General features: G+C 28.6%; 2 protein-coding genes across 2 annotated transcripts; both read right to left on the bottom strand.

Annotated features, from left to right (window-relative positions):
• Nucleotides 1–6,493: 6,493 nt before the first annotated feature.
• Nucleotides 6,494–7,739, bottom strand: LOC149886778 (L-rhamnose-binding lectin ELEL-1-like). The gene is made up of 3 exons (XM_090091233.1): nucleotides 7,549–7,739; nucleotides 7,168–7,275; nucleotides 6,494–6,841 (listed from the first exon to the last, which is right to left on the bottom strand). The coding sequence occupies exons 1-3, from the start codon at nucleotides 7,613–7,615 to the stop codon at nucleotides 6,549–6,551; spliced, it is 468 nt and encodes a 155-aa protein (XP_089947359.1). The 5' UTR covers nucleotides 7,616–7,739; the 3' UTR covers nucleotides 6,494–6,548.
• Nucleotides 7,740–9,973: 2,234 nt separating this feature from the next.
• On the bottom strand, nucleotides 9,974–18,875 carry LOC145190132 (WD repeat-containing protein 37-like). The gene is made up of 17 exons (XM_090091219.1): nucleotides 18,756–18,875; nucleotides 18,039–18,139; nucleotides 17,719–17,954; nucleotides 17,206–17,358; nucleotides 16,236–16,294; nucleotides 15,847–15,985; nucleotides 14,802–14,873; nucleotides 14,662–14,706; nucleotides 13,021–13,115; nucleotides 12,651–12,693; nucleotides 12,497–12,553; nucleotides 11,088–11,204; nucleotides 10,850–10,991; nucleotides 10,697–10,769; nucleotides 10,434–10,498; nucleotides 10,216–10,330; nucleotides 9,974–10,140 (listed from the first exon to the last, which is right to left on the bottom strand). The coding sequence occupies exons 3-17, from the start codon at nucleotides 17,933–17,935 to the stop codon at nucleotides 10,024–10,026; spliced, it is 1,509 nt and encodes a 502-aa protein (XP_089947345.1). The 5' UTR covers nucleotides 17,936–17,954; nucleotides 18,039–18,139; nucleotides 18,756–18,875; the 3' UTR covers nucleotides 9,974–10,023.
• Between the last annotated feature and the right edge of the window lie 144 nt (nucleotides 18,876–19,019).

Here is a 19,019-nt window from a genome sequence, read left to right as displayed (position 1 = left end):
CTCCAGGATAAGTATAAATGAACACAAAGTAAGAGTGAAAAGATCATGATTTTGGCAATACTTGTTGCTCAATGGAGTAATCGAAAAGTGATGAGAGAATTCAATTGTTCGCATCGACTTCTATCTCAAGCAAAAGAAGTTTTAATTACCAAAGTTGTTTTATAAACCCCTAACCCAAAAAAAGGGAAATCACTACCTGTACATGTCAAAGATATGGTAAGAGTTTTATTACTCTGACACTGTTAGCCGTGTAATGCCTAGAAAAAAGATTTTCTATCTGTTAAGGAAAATGGGGGAAGAAAACGTATTCAGAAAAGATTAGTTTTAAAAACTTTGAAGGAAGTTTATCAATTGTTTTCAAAAAAGTATCCAAATATCAGAATTGGGTTTTCTAAGTTTGCAGAGCTACATCCAAAAGAATGTGTCTTTGCAGGAGCAAGTGGTACTCACTGTGTGTGCATGTATTCTTTATCAAAATGTTAAGCTCATGATAGTTGGATCACATATGGATGATTTACAACTAGAAGATGAACTAGAAACCCCTATTAAGAACTACAAACATGCTTTGGCTAAAATCCAATGCAATCCTTCCTTGCCAGCATGTCCTCTAGGCGAGTGTAAAAATTGCCCTGGAGTTGCAATGCTAAAGGAGTGGCTATTGCAATGCTTTGAAATTAAAGGAGTTGAAGAAAATGAGTATAAACAGTGGTCTACAATAGATAGGTCCCAGCTTCAAACCTTTATACAGTCCACTGATGAATTTATTGAAAGATTTTTAGGGAGTTAAAAAACACTTACTAAACATGATTTTATTGCTCAAGAGCAGACAAAATATTTAGACTAGAAGAAAAACAATTTATCCGATGGAGAATTTCTGGTTATTGGTGATTTTTCAGAAAATTATGCATTTATCATACAAAATGCAGCACTGGGATATCACTAGACAAATAGTCAAGCAACTTTACATTCTTTTGCTTTTTATTATAAATATGAAGGAAATTTATGTCATGGGCAAATTATGCGCTACTTTTGGAATGTAATACTCATGACACATTTGCAGTTCATATTTTTCTGCGTAAATTAATTAATTTGAGGTATTAAAAATAATATATTTTAGTGATGGCTGTGCAGCACAATGCAAAAACTTCAAGAAATTAATAAATCCGTGCTATCACAAAGAGGACTTTGTTATTTAAGCCGAATGGCATTTCTTCGCCTCAAGCCATGGTAAAGGCCCTTGTGATGGAATTGGAGGAACTGTTAAACTGCAAATGATTGGCAAATCGAATCCACAATATTGAAGGAAAAATTTTAGAATGTTAAAACGATTCCTGGTACCCAAAAACTTCATTGCTTTTAAACATTATCCACAAATGAACTTCAAGTACAAGATTGTAGTTCCAGTTCTGTGTCTAGAACTTAAAAAATTACGTCACAGAATGTTAGCGAGCTTAACTTCAGATCCATTACTGGTTACATGGTTGTAAAGTATGATAAAAATTTGTGGATAGGTTGTGTGTTGGAGAACAATCCAGAAGAAAGAGAAGTAACCATGAACTTTCTTCACCCTCATGGTCAAGGTCAACTTTTCTCCTTCAGAGACCCTCGAGACACTTTTACCGTTAATTTGAATGATCTTTTGCTAGCAGTCGAACCCAAAGTTCAATTGGTTGGTAGTACTTCATTACTTCTAAGGAACAACCAAAGAACTTACATTGTTAAATATTGCATCATTGTTAAATATTATAGCTTTTTTAATTTATTATTAGCAAATATGTTTTGCAATGGTAATGGTGTAATTATTATACTGCATTCAGTACTGTACAGCCAGGTAGTTAAAACTACTAGATAAGGCATTTTTGTTACTTTACAAACAGGTCAATATATATATATATATATATATATATATATATATATATATATATATATATATATATATATATATATATATATATATATATATTGACCTTTGCCATCGACCAAGCTCAAATGTCAAATGACCAAATGACCAAAAACTTTTTTTCTGTTAATTTTATCACTTTTTTTATTGACAGTTGTTTGTTTGTGCAAAAGCTTCTGTTTGCCACCAAAATCAACTTCCTAAGCATAATAGCAAAAAAGTTATGACATTTTAAATAACCAAGGTCAAGTGAAAAGGTCAAAACTTTGAAAGGTCATATCTCAAGAAATAATTGACCTAAGTCAAAAAAATTTACTTCTGCCCAAAAGTTTTCCTTCTGCCCATATGCCCAACATGTGTGCCAATTTTCATCAAAATCCGAGACGGTGATGTCAAATTTGACCAAAAAATGGTTTCAATTGACGTGAAATGCCCCTATTGTAACATCGGTTACTGGACAAAAAATTTTCAGCAAATGTAAATATTGATTCAGGAAGCTCAATAATACAATTTTATTAAGCCAAAATTATTTCTAACTCAAAATATTGTCATTTTTAAATGATTGTATTATTCCGCAGATGAATTCTAAAAGGAGCATTAAAGATGAGATCCCACCATTTTTTTTTTTGATATTCATCGTAAGGGACAATTTTTATCTTAAGGTACATATTTTCATACATTCAAGAAAAATAACTTCATTTCATTTTCTTGACATGTTTTTTAACGATATAAAATTTAACGCTGAATAATTCAACCAATCCGCGATAATTATTATTTTTACTATTAATGTTGTTATTACAGAAATTACAACTTATTTAAATAATCACTTACAACAATTTAAATGGTCATTTAATTTATTTAAAATGAAATTAACATTATTTTAATGTTTATACACAATAATTAATTACGATTTATATTTTTTTACAGTTTGTTAACAAAATTTAAAAACTGAAAATTATAAACAACCAAATTTAGAAAAAACCACTATAAATTTGATCTATTTAAAACACATCCGGGAAAAAGTTGGGATTGATACAGGGAAATAAAAAAAGTAGCCGAAAGATTTTTCGTTTTTTTTATTTTGCCTATATGGTTCCCGTGTTAATCCCGCGGCCAAATCCCGTACGGTTCCCGTTTGGCATCACAGATAGCTCCCGTTTGGGTCCCATATGGCTGTGCTAGCTAAGTAGCTATACTGTTCTAATTTCGCGTAGTATTATAAATTAGCGCTCAGTTTTAAAAATTTTGATATTAAAAGGCTATTGGTTAAATACTTAGAACATTACATACTATTGACGGGGGTTCGATAAGAACAAAAAAAGCAACATGTTTAGATGACTAAGTTTGCTATTACTAAATTTGTAAGCTAGTGTACTAATCAAAGGTACCTCAGTTTAACTAAGCTTTTCACATTTTGTTCTGAAAGAGATAAGTAACAGAGGTGATGCATAGTATCCCCATAACACCATGTTACGATCTGAAGGTGTAATACACTTCCGAAAAACGAATTTTAAATACCATCCTTTAAATAAATAAAGTACAAATAACAAAAGACTTAAGCTCATGTACTCTAATGATTACTGACTGAGATATCTAACTCAGATTTTTACAATCTTCAGAGTGTTTCGCAACAATTACCGATCTAAGGTTTAGAAGTTGATAAGTAAGTTGATGCAAGTAAAATAAGATCTAAGAGTTAATTGACAACAAAAAAAAAAAACTAAATATAAGTATAAATATTATCCAGACCGCTTAGCAAAAGAAACAAAAGCGGGTGAGTTTCACAATATCAACTAAGGAACAAACCATTAATGCAACAATTTAAAAGTTAAACAATGCGTATACCCTATGCTTGTATCAAAAGACAATAATTCAATGTTAAACTTCAGCTTGTAAATGGTCTGTAGCCCAATATTGTAAGACCGCTCAACTTTGTTATGAGATCCAATTATGCATCTGCCACAACTTTGAGGCTGTAATTTTGGCAGGGTTTTTAAAATTGACCATGGTTCCGGCAAAGAAGTTGGAGGCACTGGCATGGTTAAATATAGATTTGGCCAAATTAACCAATGGAGTATCAACCTTAGAAATACTTTTTGTCTCTAAAGTAATTGGAATATCCGAAAAGCGATTGTTACAACCGCTAAGCATTCAACAAAAGTGAAATATAGTTTCTGGGTTTGATTATCCACCAGTTTAATACCGTTTATTACTAATGCTTCTTTACACCTTTTATCAGTTCATTATCAGTTCACCAACTTGTGTCTAACTTTTTGTTTTAAGAATACTGGCTCTTTTCTTGATGCCGTCTCCTTCCAGTGTTGATTTTTTGTTTGTAAATCATTTATTGTGCTACTAACTTATTTTTAAATATCTTCTTCAATTTCAAGCTTTAGAGACCAGTAAGGTTATTTATGTATGATTGTCTTTCCTTCAGCGTGTGTGTATGTGTATATTTATCTATATTGTAGATCAGGTTGATGCTTGCATCAGGAGCTATATCTCGCTTTAATAGTATCTGTGTATGACTTGTAGTATGGTTTGAACAATAGTTCGCATTTTGGTTGTGATGTTTCGTATATTGTAAGACGTTTTAAGCATAAAGCTGTAGTAATCAATTCTTAATGAAAATTTAACAGTAAGCTAACTCCCGATTTAAATTACAAAGGTATTTCTTACCTTTTAAAGTAATGACTAAATATTTGAACTTTTTAAACGAAGTATTTTCTTCAATACTTCAGAAATATAGCAATACGCAATCAATTTATTAATGACAGGCGTTATATTTTTACAGGTTTTCTTTTTTGTGAAAAAAAGTTACGAGCAGATGAAAATATAAAGAATATTGCTTGACGCTGAGGGTTTGAACAAAGGCTAACTGATATTTAAGTGCACAGGTTTTTTATATAAACTTAAGAGCATGGAAAAAGAAAAGCTATAGTCATCAATTTTGTAATTTTAAAACCATACGCAGCTTTCCCAAAATCGATGCAAATTCATGAAGCTTAATACTGCGGCATCCTCATATTACGCGATGAGGATACTCAATTTTGTTTCTGATCAGAGAGAAACTTTCCGTTATAGGATAACTGCTGGTGAATGAATAGTTATTTCTCTGGCGAAGGAATAGTTATTTCTCGAGCGTGAGAAAGAGTTTTATGCACATTTGCTAGAACTTTGTACCAACTACTGAATTTAATATGCAGCCTGTACATATTTTGCGATATGTATAATATTTTTCCGTGATGGTCAATTTATTATTGGTGGAAACAGAGTTTCAGCGTGGAGCTTAGCAACTATTACAATGCATTTGGCTTCTATTGGCAGAAATAAGATTTTATCAACCAATAAATGCTGGTTTCACTAATTTTAATAAGTCTACTGCTGTTAATATAGACACAAATATTAGTAACAATATCCTTTTTCCGATACGACACTTGTTTCAAAACACTTGTATTTTTTGTGACATAATCAGTACTTCAATAATCCGTTTGTAGGTGTCAGCATTATTAGTAGCACTTGAAGGAATACCAACTTTCCATTTCCATTTGTTCAAAACAGTTTAATGAATTTACGTATTACAAAAACCAGAATTGCTGCTAGGCTTTAATCACGTTCTCTATCGCAGATTTGCGTTTATAGAACTGGCAAAAAAAAAAAAAAAGGTTTTAATCTTTGGGGACCATAAACCACATTAACCAAATGTAAACTCATAAAATGAAAAAGTTTGCAAAAAATAGCATCATATTTTCTTCTAAATTGTAGTTAATGAAGCATTATGCAGTAAAAAAACGAGAACCAAAATACAGCTTTTATGAATTTATTAAAACATTGTGAGTTTCTAACAAACGCTTTCCGTTTTATTTCAGGTTGATATCAGTCAAAACTCTTTTGCCTTTACTCCAAACAACTGGGCTTGATCAAGCAACTAGTTACGGCACTAGATTTGAGTCTTAAGGCAACTAAATGATCGCACCAATGCTTCTAGTCATCAGATCCCAAAGTTGTGTTTAGTGCGTTTATTGGGACCACAGGTAAGAGGAATGTTTGCATCCGAAGGACTTGAAAACAAACTGACTGAAAAGAACTTGGCCTACTATCGCGCATTTTGTTTCTTATGTTCGGACGAGAACCGGTGTATTCATCGTGGTATGGTCGTAGGCATTTTGTTTCTGATGTTCTATGTAACAACAACACTTGATTTAGTAAATAATTTTTGCGAATGCTTCGTAACTGATAAACTGTCCTTTAAAGACGAACTTAGAAAAATTGATTAACTACTAGTCATTGTCCTGAAATTTATACATTTAAAATCCATACCGTTGAGAATTTTTTTGAAACTTTTTCCTGAAGATGTAAGAATTGAAATTCAGAGTAGATGCTTTAATTGTTAGAAAAAATAAAGTATAACTTTATATTTAAATCAAGTTACGAGTTATGCCAATCGGACGAAACTTGTTAAATTCTCTTTGAAAAAAATCGATAACTTGTTTCGCATTTAAATTTTATCAACACAAGAGTAAAAGTTGTTTTAACAGGTTTATATTTAACTTTATAAGTTTGAATACAATTTTGATTTTCATTTTAAAAATATTTTGTTTTTTTCTTGCTGTTTCAAAGTATTATTCAAGTGCCTTAAAAATACAATTTACCAGCTGCAATAGTATTTTACTTCCAGATATTTATATGTTCCGACGCATGGATCAGTAAAGACTGCATTTTTTGCTGATATTACGCAAGAAGGCATGCCATCACATTTGCTCAATACAACGTTGAGCGAATATGCTTCGTTAAAACATTTAGTATTGGAATCTAATTGTCCAGGACAAATACCTGACAATGTTCTTCCATAGTTTGCTGACACAACCTCAATAGATCCGTTACCTTTACAATCAATTGAAAGATCATAATTTTCGCATGCTCTCTTTAACTCGGGTAAACCTACAGATATAGATTGTAACAAATGTTTTACTTAAAAAATTCCTCATCTAAAAAGTTGCTACGTCATATGTATTCTATATGTCACATCATATGTAAGAAATATGTTATAACATATAGAATTTTTGTATGTTACATCATACTTCACCGTCACTATGCTCATCTTTCAATCATAATGCAAATTTTTCGCCTATCAGAAGTTCAATAAACAAAAATTTGGAATGTTAGAGAAGTTATCAATAAGAAGAAAAGACTTTCCAAAAAACTTCTTGTTTTAAAAATATAGAAGTCTAATTAAGTTCTGAAAAATGTAGACAAACTCTACTTACTTAGTTTGCAGCTAACTGTGCACCCACACTTAGTGTTTATAGCACATTTGTAACCAGGAGGACATTTCATGTACTTGCATTGATCGGCCATACAACTAGAGGAGGAACCTTTGACAATATTAAAAATGATTCAAATTATTTTATTCAATGTATTGCTTGCAAGTTTAAAGTTATGTGATTTTACTCAGAATACCTGTAATATAATTATAACTTTACTTCTAAATGTAGTAAGGGGCTATAGAAACGTTTCTTTTCTCATTTTAATAGTTTCATAAACATGCTATCCGGGAGAAAGTATATTGAACGTTAATCTTTAACACGACTAAGTTTGTGACGAACCTACAAGTACATTTAATAATAAAAAGTCAACCCTCAACTTACTATTACATAGGTTGGTTCCAAATAAAACGATAATAACTAAGAAGTAAACTCCATGACGAAGAAACATTTTTGTATGCGAAATACCATCCAGCTCGCTTTGTTTATATTCACAAATTTTTCCACAACTTTTTAGATATCATCATTTTAAAACAAAAATGACGTGCATTTGTATTCTTAATAGATCAAGATTACCAAAAGCCAGCGTAGCGAATCGTTGTTAAGCTTTTTTCTTGATTTCATACGGACAAATTTGGCTACGAGACAATTTACGACAGTATTAGTATTAGTACAAGTATTATAAAAATTGACGGAAATCATACCGGAAATAAATAAACGTAATCTTTGTAAAAATCTTTGTAAATAACAATCTTTGTAAAAACTTAACTTTTGTGAAAATCGATACTGAATGTTTTACTAAACTTATTAAAAATTTCTGTACGAGTTTGTTGGAGTTTATTGCATTAGGTTTTTCAAGCTCTTAAATACCTGCACAATAATTTTCTAATAAACTTAAGCGAGTTGAATAGAATGATTTGTCAGCTTTTATCAAAAGTCTGTTGACATAAAAGCTTATTAGTTATTGTAATAGGAATTTATACAGCTGCAATATCTCACTTTATACAGACGTTTTTTTCTGATCTTTTGGTAAAAAGTGAGTAACAATAATCATTAAATTTTACAATCCTTTTTGTTGGTATTTTGGTAAAATAATGTTATAATAATAGAAAAGTGTGAGTTTCCGCTAACATTTTAAAAATCCTGTTAGTAATGTTTTAATAAACATTAATTAAAAATGCTTAAGCTATTAAGAAAAACAACCTCGATCCCAGACCTTCTATGCTAAAAAAGTTTTTTTTGTTAGTGTAAGCTAGGAAAAGTCATATTCATTAAAAAATTCAAAAAAAAAAATTAATTAATTAATGAAGAAAAGATTAAGTTGAATAAAACAAAGATTATGTTGTTTGTTAAAAATATAACATTTTTATTGCTGTAAGTTATCGATTATATATAATCCTGCTAAAGGCCTTGAAAAAATGTATTTGTGGCTGTGAAATCTGTAAGTAAAAGTTTTTGAAAGTTGTTCGTTTTAAAGGAACTTATTAGTATTTTGTAGGAGTTAGCTTGAAATCAATAGAAGGAATTTTTACACTACATTCATTTGTTTCCTATTTCTTGTTGTATCATTATGACCACGGTTTCACCTTCAATTTGTGTTTTGCTGTGAAGTCTATGATATCAAAATTAGAAGTATCTTTTTGCAACTAAATACTAAACTTATTAAATAGATTAAAACAATCAGCAGTTTTTTTCTTGCGGGGTATTGACAAATTCAACATCTATACATAATGCCACGTCGTTGGACCCCTTTAGCCCCTAGGCTTCGAAATTACAGTAAAGAGTTGCTTTCCCAATTTTCATATTATACAAACAAAGTTCATACCATTAGTTACTAGAAATAAAACATTAAGATGACAAAATAAAACTTTCAGCGAAATATTAAGTGAATGATCAATGTTAACATTACTGTCTTCTGCTTAATAGTATACGTTCGCACATTGTTATGAAATACTCCTCACTTTACGACAGATATAAATGTGAGGAGTGATTGGTCATGTTACACGGGCTGTTTTCAATATCAGGAAGACATGAGTTTTTTTTCCGCTATGAAAAGCAAACATCAACATTTCTCGCTAAGTAATCATAGGTTTATACGTGTACAAGGAAAGAATAAAAAAGTTCTATATTTAAAAGGTTCCAACTGTGCCATTTTCGAAATTCGTAGTTCAATTTATTTCTTCAAGAAATGAACGCTGTACGGCCATACTTACTGTTCTTGAGTTGTTCGAGAAAAACATTAAAATAAATTGCAGTTTGAATTATAATTTTTGTTTTGGATTAACTGTTGTATATCATGATCCACATTACAAAACATATGCTGTTTTCTAAAGCTTCAAAAAGGTTTTTTTCAAACCTTTCTATATAAAAATTGCTATAAAAAGATGACTGATGTTTGAAACATCTTTACAACCTCATGACTTCCTTACAACAATTTTTTATGATTTATAAAATTTCTCAAAATTTCAGAAATTTATTAAAAGGACGTTAAGAGGTTGTTAAGAACGTCATGGACGAATTTTCTTTCTTCAAGAACAGAAACAAACGAAATATAAAAAACTGCTTTTTTTATAAAGTTTAACATAACATTTCGATTTCTGGGGGGAAAATGATATTTAAAAATAATCAAAAAAAGAACATTGAAACAAAATATATAAACAGATTAACATATGTAATAAAGTAAAGAAACTATAATAAAAAAAAGCCGAAGTAGCTCAATTTTGAATTTCGAAGTTTGTATTTTGCAGCTTAATTTTGATAATCCTATTTTGTGAATCTTCTTTTGTATGAATGTTATATTTTATAATATATTTATAGCTATATTTATTACTAATATATCTAGCTTCATAACATTAACAACTACATAATTATATTCCAGCCAATTAACTGCTTATCGAAACCCGCTGTCATAAGTTGAATAGATTTAGTGTTTGTATCATCGAGCCAACAAGTTGCGCATACAATACGCTCATGTCCCTAAAATAAGTTAAAAATTAGAAAAATATGATTAAATAGAGTGAATGATCTTCGATAAATTTTCAAATATTTTACCTGTCGTTGTTGACGCGGCAAACGCGATAAACGATTTCCGGATATATCGTACAAACGAACATGACGATTATCATGAGGAATCGCTATTATACTTTGGTTAGGAGACAAAGATAACCTGCGAAATGAAAGACACTCGGCAAAATAAAAAAATTACTGCTACAAAAAAAGAACGAAAAACTATATTGAGAATTCTTTAGTAAAGTAAGTAATCAAGTCACCTGTTGACTGCGGAGTCTAGACGAATAGTTGCGATTGGAGAACGCATATTCTTCAAATCCCACACCTATTTTTAAAAATACTTAACGTATAAAAAAAAAAACTAAACAAAAATCAAGATCAAAAATTTTGTTTATCTAAATCTTGATTTTTGTTTAGTTTTTTTTTTATAAGTTAAGTGATAAGTAAAGAAACTTATTTTAAAAAAAAAAATAACGTAACAATCAAACTTTACACGTTTAGAACACGTTTAGAATCTTAGTACCTTAACAGTTCTATCGTCACTACCGCTGACAACATGATCGGCTTTACTGGTAAATACTGCCGAAGTAACTGTGCTAAAAACCAATCGCATTTACCTACTTCAATGAGAATATGCAAAGGTAACGAAGTATGTAAGATTTTTTAAGTTACTTACTCTGTATGCCCTTGAAAGACATTAACAGAATGCATACTCGGCAATCGAAAATCCCACAACCGGAATGTCGTGTCTTGTGAAGAAGTCACGATAAGTTTTTGCAAAGAATTGACAGAAGAATGAGTAATTTCAAGCTCATGACCTATAATGCAGACAACCACACGCCCTAGTGATTGGCAATAGTTTCCCAAATGAATTAAATAATAACAAGAACTCAAAATATTAATAATTTTCTTACCTTCGAGAGTGTGAATGACGCTAGTTTTTTCGACGTCCCAGAGTTTCACAGTACGATCCCAAGAAGCTGAAACAATCTGTGTACCGCCGGCCCACCAATCTGCTGATGAGACGGGACCTAATATTAAATATTATTACTATTCATTAGTTGAAGCAAATTAAAACTTATATAAACACATATATTTACAAAAATTTTTTTTATTTAAGACAGAAGAACTAGCTTTTCAATATATTTAATAGGGCGTCATAAAAGGGAGAAATGATATTTTTTAGACTTTTGTATTTTAATTAAAAGTTAAATATATATAGGGAAAACAGTTTAAATGATAAAATTTATTGTAAAATACCCACATAATGATTTGTTTAGAATGAAACGTTTGACCACAATAATGCAACTGAATTAAAACTGTAATTTCGAACTTAAAAAAAGTGGTTTTTAAAATAAATTTCCTTGTGTTTGGTAACAAACGTTTTATTGCAACAAAAAAATTTTTGTTTAAATTGAACAATCTTTGAAAACTGCATAGTGATTTAAAATGCTCATTTAGGTATCCCTAAAGATTCAATTCTTTAACTGTAAAATCCAGCTCAGACTTAGATAAATAATGAGCAATTTCAATAAGCTCTTTGGAAACCAGATGAATTAGAGAATTCAAATAATTGTAAAGGAGGTGACACAATTGAGGCATCACAGTCAGGCCAAGAAAAAGATCAGCCATCAGCATTAATGTCACCTTTTTAGTAGGTCTAACTTTTGGATTCAAAAAAAAAGGCAAAACTTCATGTTTGCCCTAAAAAAAGTTCAAAGCTGGATGTTTCAAACACAAACTATTGAAAAAGTTAAATAAGTTAAAGACCTACCAACTGGTTAATAAAAAACTCTGAAAGATACAAGCTGTAAGAGAAGATATTACTTCATACAAAAAAGTAAAATAAAGTGCTTGTTGGCTTGATGCAAGCCAAATCCTAGACAATCAAACAAAATTTTTTAATTTACTTTAAATATTTTATTTTCTAAATTTTTTTGAAACAAAAGTCAGAACCACATGTTAAGCAGTAATTAAAAGCTTTTATCTCTCGCATCTTTTACGCCATTACTAAATATTATGTCTAATCAACTTGATATCTTTAATAATGATAAAAATTAGTAGATCCAATTTATAGAAAAAACTAAGAAAATCAAGAATTCACACTATTTTAAGATTTTCATCTTGATTTCTAGCAAGCTAATCTTCTAAAGCCCAGTTCTGAGTTCCTCTTACTAGGTACTTTTAGGACAATAAGAAGTTTTATTCAATATGAAATTTTAAATAATACACCTTACAGAAGAAACAAATAACTTTTCTGGACCCTCAAATTAGTTGTTCAATTGATGATCTTTACAACATTCAGTTCCTTTACTTCACTTACCATCATGTCCAGATAACTGAACTACAGGTGTTTTGACTTTAACCATATGCTGTGCATCTAAATATAAAATAAATAAAAATAAAACAAAGAATAAAACAAAAAAAAAAAAAACAAAAAAAAAATAAAGTTAAAAGTCAATTAAAATGGAAGCAACCTGTTTCAACATCTTCTTCTTGCTCTTCTTCACCAGAACCACCCTAAAATTAATAACAATAAAATTATACAAACGTTTAAGAGTGTTTACAATAACAAAAGTAAATATCTTTATTACCAACAACCCTGATTTGCTGTTACAAATGCTAAAGTTTTAAAAAGTGCTGTATACAGTTTACTTAGTTATTAACCAAATTCTATAAATACTTACTGTTTGATCATATTCTATAAACAATTAGTGATTGGCTTAATCCAATAAATTGCTAATTGCTTTCAAATGCAAATGTGAGGAAATATCAGAGACAAATCATTTTAAATTTTACTCTTTGAGTTATATCAAAAAACTAAAATGAAGCAAACTAAATACACACTGAATTTGTATCTGGCTGAACAGGCGAACATCTACGAAGGTCAGTGATCACAGGAGTTTGCAACTTCCATATATGACAAGTTCCATCCCCAGAACCTTAACCAATAGTAATAAACAAATTTTATAGTAAATAAAAGATAATAAAATAATAATAAATGATAGAACATATAATAATAGAAAATTTTAGACAGTGTAATAGAAAATAATAACAATAATTCAAAAGTTAAAAAAATAGAATCAACAACTCAAGAATTTAGCATCCAAAACATGAGATTCTTCCTAACCATCCCCCTCCCCAACCTTTCCCTGTTACCCCACTAAAAACAATCTACATTCCAAACATTTTGATTTAGTAGCTAAAGAAAATACCCAACAGTGATAATATATTGTATTTGATTTATGTAAAGACTGAAATTCAAGAAATACCAAATTTTGTTTGATTTTTATGACATTGTTTTTAGTTCTCCTTAAGTTTGGCTTCTTTTTTTTAATTAATAAAATTCACACAGAAATAAATTGTTAGTTCTGTATTGTTTTAAATGGAGTAAGAGATGTTAGTTTAATGATTTCTTTGAAATAATTAACAATTCATATCACTTGCATCACATATGCATGTGAGATTAACTATTTGATAAGTTTTTTATGTTATATTAGTAACACAACTCTTGAGAGTCATTGAAGTGCAGTTAATTTTACTAAATTTTTTAATATCAAAGTTTCATTAACTTTGTAAATCAGTCAAAATACTTATAATACAAAATCAACCTAAGTGATAAACTTATTGATGAAATAAGTAAAAATCAAACTTTTTTACTCTTACATATAACATTAAATAGGATTATAAAAACAACAATTATAAAAACATACTAAAATTTCTAAGTAACAGCTTAAACTCTGGAAGAAAAAAGTCATGTCTGCATCTTTGATAGTCCATCACAAAACAAATATAATAAATAAATTGAATTTAGTTATCCAGAATAAAAATTTCTACTGATTTGTCAGTTGAACTTGAGCCAAAATTTGAACATCTATTCATTTAGGTGAAAGAAAAAAGCAAAATTATATTTGGAAATTAACACTAATGATGTAACTGACACCACTTTTGCTGTAGCAACATGATATAATATCAGATAAGTCTTCTAAGAGCATTAATATTTGTGATTCTTGCCAGGTTTAATGTTAAAATGAAATAAAATGCCATAATATTTTCTTACAAAGATTTTTCTCTCTAAAAATTATTCTAAACTAAGGTTTTTTTTTTCAAATAAAAACTCCATAAATATCACTTTTTGAAGCTGTTTAAGGAAATATTCACTCCTCAATTCACCAATCCTGACCTATCAACTGCTTGTTTTCCACTTTTTAAATAGGATTAGATCTTAAAACATAATGTGCTTAAAACAAAACAGTTTTAATATCTATTTTTGATCCTTACATCAGTAAAGATGCAAAGTTAATTGATATGAAATTGTCACAAAAAGCGGAACTTTTTACACAAAGCAGAATAACTGTCCAAAATTCATTAACATTAAACCAATTCTCTTTAGAAAATAAATAGAAGAAGTTGGATGGTAGAGCCTTCTTGAGAATTTAACTAAACCATTTTTTACAATGTCCTGCTGTACATAATAATATAAATTACCTGTACATAGCAATGAGTCATTTGGATGAAAACGTACAGAATTAACTAAAAGAAGAAATTCAACATGTTATATCATTAAAAAAAGTTCCAGCCTCTATAACAGTTTTTATAACTTTTCTGTATTACACTAATACTCTTACCAGATCCTGTATGCCCATGATATGAAATTAAACACTGACAAGTGTCAACATTCCAAACTCGTGCTGTGCGATCTAACAATGACAAAACTCAAGTAAAAAAATGCCATTTCAATCCCAGTCATAAATCCTAATAAAAACCTGTCCAGCACCCAGCATCCAAATATCAGATTATGTTATTCTCTTTGAACATTGTGCCATTTAATAATAGTACACATGAAAATCTTTATTGATGATAAAACTCAAGTTAAAAAAAATACCATTTAAACTTTTTTAGGCCTTTTGTGTCATAAAAAGGAAAAAAAAAAAGATGAGCAACATTAATATAAATGTTAAATCTAAAAATAGTTTCTTGTCTGATAAAAAAAAGAAAGAAAAAAAAGAGAGCTCAACATATGCAAAGAGTTGATGAAATTTTTAAGTTGAGAGTTGTAATTTTTACAAATAAATAGTATGTTTAGGTTTTATAACAATTTAATAAATCCCAGTTATAAATCCTAATAAAAACCAGTCCAGCATCCAGTATTAAAATTTCAAATCAATTTATTTTCTTTGAAAATTGTACCTTTTATAAATAGTACACTTGAAAATCTTTATATAATCTAATTTTTATGAAATAAACAATTTTTAAATTTATTGAAGCAAACTGAAGAAAGCTGAAAAAAGTCAAGTATAGGAAAATTGACTGTTTAATGATTTGTATGCTATTGTTTATACTCTGCCTCTATACTCTGGCTTCCATCCTCATTCTGACATTTTACCATTCACAATTTTCAATCAGAATATATTTAGACAGAACAGATTTTTTTTTATTAAGCTTCATCCTAAGCAAACAAATATAAAACAACAACAAATTATTATTTTTGCACAATCTTCATTAGGACAACATTCATAAATATTTAAACAAAAAATACTATCTATGCAATAGAAATCAAATTTGCTTAAGCTTGAAAACTAATTTACACAGTTTTCAAAAAACTCTAAAAATGGATTTCAAAAAAATATTTAGTTTTAATTTGCAAAAACTTTCAAATGAAAAATGCCTCACCTGCAGAAGCTGTAGCAACAACATTTCCCTTGCTGGCAGAGACCTCCCAAATACCATCTCTATGTCCAACATATTTTTGAACCATATGGCAATACAAGGACACAACCTGAGCATTTGGCATCTTGAAGCTTGATACAAACTAGAGAAAGATTGATAAAATTCATGATTAATTGAACAGGATAAAAAATTGTTAAAAGACTTTAATAGCATTTACAGAGCTAAAGAGTTTGAAGTAAAGAAAATTATATTGTAAGATACATTAAAAATAAAAGAAGGGGGAAAGAAGAAAAAGAAAAAAAAAAAAAGAAGAGGAAAGAAGAGGATTGCTTAAAAGACAAGAGATGCTGTGTCCACTGGTGAGGAAAATTATTGCATGAGAAATTTAATACCTTACTAGTTGAAGCACGATACTTAGTTTTCAGTTTCTGTGATACAATCTGACTTGCAGCTGTAAATAACATTTATTTACATGACTATTATTAAAAACAACTCATAGTAGATGAGTACAGTATTTTTTTTTTTTTTCAGATGAATGCAAGCTCTCAAAATAACATCTGATCACCAGTCAAATACTGTCTATAATAAGATAATAGCTTGAAAAATGATCTTATTATATTAATTTCACATAACATCTTGCTATCCTAAATACTTTTACTAAAAGCCAACTGCAGAGATTACTTAAAGAATATTGGTATGTAGCTAAAAACAAGATAAGCGAAATAAACTAATGAAAAGTTAGTGTTTTATAGTAATTTTGCTGTAACAGCTGTTATTATTGTTGCATAAGTGTTAATTTGATTGTGCTAATAGAAAAAGATTAATTTCTTTATAGATTAAGTACAAGATAGACTTACCTATGTTGTTTGTCATCATCATTTTTTTTTTTAATTAAAGACTCTTAAACTGTCTGACAATTTGAACACTAAATCACAGATATATATCAGGCTATTTTATTCCAGCTTTACTAAAACTTATTTTCCAATAACTAAAGTTAGTTTTTATGAATGTTAAACTAAATAAATCTTAACTTAACTTTTTTACTTATTCTCATTCTGTTAAAATATGCATTAGCTATAATAAATAATTAATTTATAATTAATAGACCATTACTGAGAAAACTGTATTTTTCATTTTCATATCCTTAATACTTTTAAATTTAAAAATTAAGATTGTTTTTCTAATAACATAAAAAATGCTTTTATACTATACTTTATTGAAAGAAAGAACCTTTTAAATCATTTACAGATTATTATTAACTTTAATATTATTCTTAGAAACATGAAATACTCTGTCAATGCAACTTAAGTGTAGTTTAGCCATAAAAATAAAATTAGACAAAAAGAAAAAGCAACAACCTACATGGCTTTTTTGTTCCTTTAGAATTATGAGAATCTTCTTTAGAAATCAATCCATCAGGGGAGTCTGCAATTGAGTCAGCTTTTTCAGGTTTATCCTGACCATTATGAACTAAATTTTTATACTTTTCTGTCATCAACTCCAGCTTTTCTTGAACTGTAAGGCAAATAAAATCATAAATCTAATGTAAACTTAAAAATTTTTTTTCATACTGATCATAACACAACAAATTATTTCTTATATGAAGACTAATAAAATTGGTGCAACTATATAAATGTAACAATTATTTTAAAATATTTAAAAACTTAATTCAACACATAACACTAAACAGATTATGAAGGAACATACAAAATTGTCTGTTCTATCCAATACTAAAATATTGAACAAGGATCTCTTATAAGAACCTACAAAAATAATTTTTTTTTGTACTCTACCCTTCTGGTAGAAGTTGATCACATTCAACATATACAAAATTTTATAGCAAGAACTAACACAAAATTATTTATAAGAACTTACGAATAACATTTTCATTTATTATGTTTTCAAACTCTTGTTCTATTTGTTCGAATAGTCCTCTTAACTTTCTTCGCAAAGCTGGAGGTAAATGATGATCTTCTTCATTCATGGGAGGATCTTTGCTTTGGCCACTAAGTTTTTTTTGCAATATATTTTTTTGCTTTCCTCTAAAACTTGATGTCAAACTTTTACTGTCAAGCTTCTCAGGTTTTTCCATTTTATTAAAAGCTTATAAACTAAATATAAAATTTTAGAGTTTAAACAACATTTATTCATAAAAAAAAAATTGTTTTTCTTATTTATACAAATAATAAAACTACCTTTGATTTATATTATTTTGTAAATTAGAAGAAATTGGTTGTTTGACTAGTAACTTCTTCAATTCCTTAAACCCAGCTTTGTACTGCTTCTTTTAACTCACCTAAAGATATCAAATTGATAGACTACAGCCAGCAGATTTTTTTAGATATTAAGTATCTATTGCAAATATACTTTTTTTTTATTACAGTTTGTCATAAAAAAATGACAATATATTGTGTTGGAAATATGAATAACTAGTTCAATCCCTTTTTTTAGTTCTTTTTATTTGGCAATATTTACTATTTTATCTTTATTTTCACATTTCATACCAGAATAGAAATTTTGTTTTTATATTATTAAGTGTGTTACATTAAAAAATACAGGTTGATGCATTGGTGGCATTTTATCCCTAAAATTTAAGTTAAAACATGAATTACATTACTATTTTTTGCTGATATAAACTTAAAACAATTACAATTATTCTTGATTATAATTAATTATTATAATATTCAAGAAAAAAAAAAAAAAGAAGAATGCCAATTAAAACCAGTTAACGCAACTCTGCTCTAAAAGAGCTAACATTTTTATTAAAAAACTACAATATTTATAAAATTGAAACTTTTAATTAAAAAAAAAAAATGTTGAACACAAAAACAAAAAACAGAAAAAAGAAAATTAAAAAAATAGAAATGAAACTACAGGAATAAAAACTTAGGCTTTTTGCAAACTTTGCATACATGCTTCACCCTTTCTTTTTTACACAGACAATAAAATTGCCAATAGAGTTAGACAATAAAATTGCCAATATATTTCAATGGTGTTATTTTGTTAACATCCTGAATAAATACGATTAATAATATAATAATAATAATAATAATAATAATAATAATAATAATAATAATAATAATAATAATAATAAAAATAATAATAATAATAATAATAATAATAAAAATATTAATAAAAATGATAATAATAAAAATAATAATAATAAAAATGATAAT

The sequence above is a fragment of the Hydra viridissima genome, unplaced genomic scaffold, assembly GCF_058129835.1.
Source record: "Hydra viridissima isolate aposymbiotic clone 2 unplaced genomic scaffold, HvirCarnegie_v1 scaffold_6, whole genome shotgun sequence".
NCBI classification, from domain to species: Eukaryota; Metazoa; Cnidaria; class Hydrozoa; order Anthoathecata; family Hydridae; genus Hydra; species Hydra viridissima.
The sequence above is the reverse complement of the archived record's forward strand: the minus strand, read 5'-3'. Positions and strand labels throughout refer to the sequence as shown.

What these genes read in the sequence shown, in the direction of transcription:
- LOC149886778 (XM_090091233.1), bottom strand. Translation starts at nt 7,615, where the DNA reads ATGTTTCTTCGTCATGGAGTTTACTTCTTAGTTATTATCGTTTTATTT. An exon ending in TGGAACCAACCTATGTAATA is followed by an intron (nt 7,276 to 7,548) that starts GTAAGTTGAGGG and finishes ATATTGTCAAAG; the next exon opens with GTTCCTCCTCTAGTTGTATG. An exon ending in CACAGTTAGCTGCAAACTAA is followed by an intron (nt 6,842 to 7,167) that starts GTAAGTAGAGTT and finishes CTATATCTGTAG; the next exon opens with GTTTACCCGAGTTAAAGAGA.
- LOC145190132 (XM_090091219.1), bottom strand. Translation starts at nt 17,935, where the DNA reads ATGGAAAAACCTGAGAAGCTTGACAGTAAAAGTTTGACATCAAGTTTT. An exon ending in TCATGGGCATACAGGATCTG is followed by an intron (nt 14,707 to 14,801) that starts GTAAGAGTATTA and finishes TTCTTCTTTTAG; the next exon opens with TTAATTCTGTACGTTTTCAT. An exon ending in TTCAGCCAGATACAAATTCA is followed by an intron (nt 12,694 to 13,020) that starts GTGTGTATTTAG and finishes TATTAATTTTAG; the next exon opens with GGTGGTTCTGGTGAAGAAGA.